The sequence below is a fragment of the Henckelia pumila genome, chromosome 1, assembly GCF_033568475.1.
Source record: "Henckelia pumila isolate YLH828 chromosome 1, ASM3356847v2, whole genome shotgun sequence".
Taxonomy (NCBI): domain Eukaryota; kingdom Viridiplantae; phylum Streptophyta; class Magnoliopsida; order Lamiales; family Gesneriaceae; genus Henckelia; species Henckelia pumila.
The window spans coordinates 98,567,587-98,570,816 of NC_133120.1; the positions used below are offsets into that span (position 1 = coordinate 98,567,587).

Genomic DNA, 3,230 nt, shown 5'->3' on the forward strand with positions numbered 1-3,230 from the left:
TAATTTTCAGTGATTTTGATCCAACTGCACACGTGTCAACTAGACATTGGCACACGTCAGCATTTTCTGGGTAACGTGTGCCAATGTTTAACTTACACGTTTGCATTTGAGCCAAAATCACTGAAAATTAAAAGTTAATGTACAAAAACCAAATTTGAAAAAGTTAATGAATCAAAACCAAAATATGAACAAGTTAATGGACAAAAAAAATATTTTCTCATAATTTTAGTGGCTTCTCGCTACAAAACTAAAAAAAAAATTATTCAATGAAAACCAAACCTAAACAAGTTACGGAACTAAAAACAATGTTATTCAATGAAAATCAAAATTTAAACAATTGTTTTTTTGACTTGTTACTTTCTCCATGACCATCACTTCGTAACTGAATACGTCTATAGCTTAACTGAAAACTGTCCACAGTTATTTATTTATAATATTTTGTTATTTTTATTAGGGATGGTTTTTCGGTATACCTTACTACAAATATTTGTATGAAAAAAATTCATACCGATGCCAATAGTAAAATTTCAAAACTTTGGTACAAAAAAAATCCATATTGATATCGTATAAATACCGAAAAAAAATTTGGTATACCGAAAAAATGTCTTTATAACGAAAAAAATTCGGTACGGTATGCCAAAATTTCGGTATTTCGGTACAGTATGTCAGCCCTAATTTTTACTAGTATATTTAAACAATTAATAGTTTCATCAAAATAATTTAAATTTAGAAAAAAAAATGTAATGGTTGGTGGTAATAAAATATTTGCATAGACGATGGATATTCGTTTCTCCGACAATACAGGAATGAAAGTTGAATATCACACGAGGACGAAGACGAGTACAATAAATCAGCATGAGTATGGAGGATATGAAATTTTACCCAAATTCGACTGCATGTGAAATCCATGGTCATCCCTAGTATTATTTTCAATGGATCCGACCGGTTCACAAAAAATTGGGGGAAGCTGTGTTTAAGCGCAAATATCTTTCTTGTCAATTATATTCAAGATTCGCTAATCTCTAATTTTTTTGTCATTGATTATTTTATCGGTTTCGTATTTTGCAACATGGAAGGTGTGTAAGCACACTCGATCGAATTGAGATCAACTCAACTTGACGCATCCACAAACGGTGTGGTTTTGGTTTCATTATAAAGTAATATTTTTAAATTGTAATTTGAGGAGTGATCTCAAATCACTCGTGAAATTTTAATTATTCAACAAGTTTTGCAACAAAAAAAAAAATGTAATCATAAAAAATGCTTAATTATAACCTTTAATATGATGCATTCGAGTTCCCAGAAATGCAGGAATGAAGCAACAATCAAAGTGGCACTCCATTGTTACCATAGTTCTCCAGCAGAAACAAATAACAGACAGAACACAATCATCCCTTACATTTAGTAGTTCAAGTCTTTGAAGATTGCATCACCTACAGGTTTCTGCCAGTATTGGTAAGCCGACACTATACATTGCTTTGTTTGTAAAACTTCGTATCAAGCACTTGCTTTCCACACATCGCACATACTCCTGTATTGCAAACAATAAATAAGTATCTCATACATGCTTTCGAAACAACATCTCCGGGAAACATAATTCGACTTACCTTTGCTGTAAGCACAGGTATGGCAATATTTGCCCTCTTGATGTACTTGCTGCTTACATATCATACACTTGGTTTGTCCATAAGGTGCCCATCTGCCATAGAACCAGTTTGCTAATAATTTAGAGCCGGGGGAGACCCATTGGAGTATATGAACACCTCCATGCATAAAAGAGATTCAATTTTCACTCGTGATTTTCAAAGAAAAACATAGGTTCAACGACGTACAGAAAATAGACTGAATCACTTCATGGTATCGTTTGGAGAGTGCAAGCAGCTAGAATTGTAAGAGTGTATAACTCAGCAGCGCAAGCATTCACGCATAGGAGGCACAGAATTGATCAAATCTCACAGAAACCACATATTTTCACAGTGAAAGCCAACTGGTACATCGTAGATTTTGTAGGAGGAGAACCGACAAAGAACACAACTTTCTTCGGTCAATTTTGAAGAAGGTGAAGGATGTGCTAGAAGAAGTAGAATAATGACAGACAAATCTTAACAAATAACATCTATTGCATCTCGTTTTCACAATGTAAAACCATTGGCGATTTTCAAGAAGATAAGCCTTGAGATTGATCCACATTTATCACCAACAAAAAAGTACAGTAAGAATTTATCAGCCAATGCTTATCCATCTACAAATTTCCTAGAATAAATACGAAACACTCGCGAACCAAAAGCAATGAAAGAAAATCTATCAGAAATTCAACACACAGAATTCAAACTGATGTGAGATTTGCTACGTTTTAAGAACCATCAAACTTTTTAAAGATATACATGAACTGCTAAGATTTTCCAATTTCAGAGGCAAATTGGCCTCACTCACCATACCCGATTGATCAATCGAAACTAAGACCCCTAGCTCACACACGCACCACGGCAACTACAATTATTAAATTCCTTAGTTTACTAAATTCAGATACAAAAACCATAGCACGTTAAAATTAACAAGGAAAATCAGCAAGAAGTACCCAAGAAAAGAGAATGGAACCTGTTTTTCTTGGAGAGCAGCTTGTTCTCGTTGATCTTACGGCCAGAACCTTCAGTGGTGTTCCGTGCCCCTTCTTTCCACTTGTCGGGCACTATTACCTTCGAAAGCTTCTTCTCACCTGCACGAATACGGGCAAACACAATCAACGATCACAAATCCCCAACCTAAAAAAAAACCCTAATTGATTAATCCACAAATTATTCTAAGAAAAATATGTAATTGGGCCGATACCATAAAAGCAAAAAAAGCTTACACTTTTCGCAAACCATTATGCCTTCCGATGGACGATAGAGGTGAATTCGACGCTCTGAGTAGATTCAGAATGACTTGTTTATTTCTTTGAAAATGTATAGGAATTACTTTTATTGAGACCCCACGTACAAGGATAACGAGCAAAATAATCTGATTTTTGTTCTTATTATGCACGGTTTGGTAGCCATTATTATTAATGTATGTATAACTTATCTCATCTAATCTCGTGTTCTTCTTGACATATTATTTATTTATTTATTAATTATTAATTTTACATCAATTATTTATCTTACATCAATCAAATCATTTAATTTAAATTACTATTTTACCCTTTATAAATAATATCATTTTATATTTTATATATTTTTAAAATGATAAAA

The 3,230-nt window shown here is 33.3% G+C and overlaps 1 protein-coding gene across 1 annotated transcript; it reads right to left on the reverse strand.

Annotated features, from left to right (window-relative positions):
• Positions 1 to 1,300: 1,300 nt before the first annotated feature.
• LOC140875762 (uncharacterized) lies at positions 1,301 to 2,976 on the reverse strand. The gene is made up of 4 exons (XM_073279549.1): positions 2,852 to 2,976; positions 2,599 to 2,716; positions 1,608 to 1,699; positions 1,301 to 1,531 (listed from the first exon to the last, which is right to left on the reverse strand). Exons 1-4 carry the CDS (start codon positions 2,865 to 2,867, stop codon positions 1,467 to 1,469), a joined length of 291 nt encoding a protein of 96 aa, XP_073135650.1. The 5' UTR covers positions 2,868 to 2,976; the 3' UTR covers positions 1,301 to 1,466.
• Positions 2,977 to 3,230: the final 254 nt, after the last annotated feature.

Coding starts and splice junctions, on each gene's coding strand:
- LOC140875762 (XM_073279549.1), bottom strand. Junction 1,700..2,598: donor CTGCTCTCCAAGAAAAACAG/GTTCCATTCTCT, acceptor GTTCTATGGCAG/ATGGGCACCTTATGGACAAA. Junction 1,532..1,607: donor TACCTGTGCTTACAGCAAAG/GTAAGTCGAATT, acceptor TTTGCAATACAG/GAGTATGTGCGATGTGTGGA.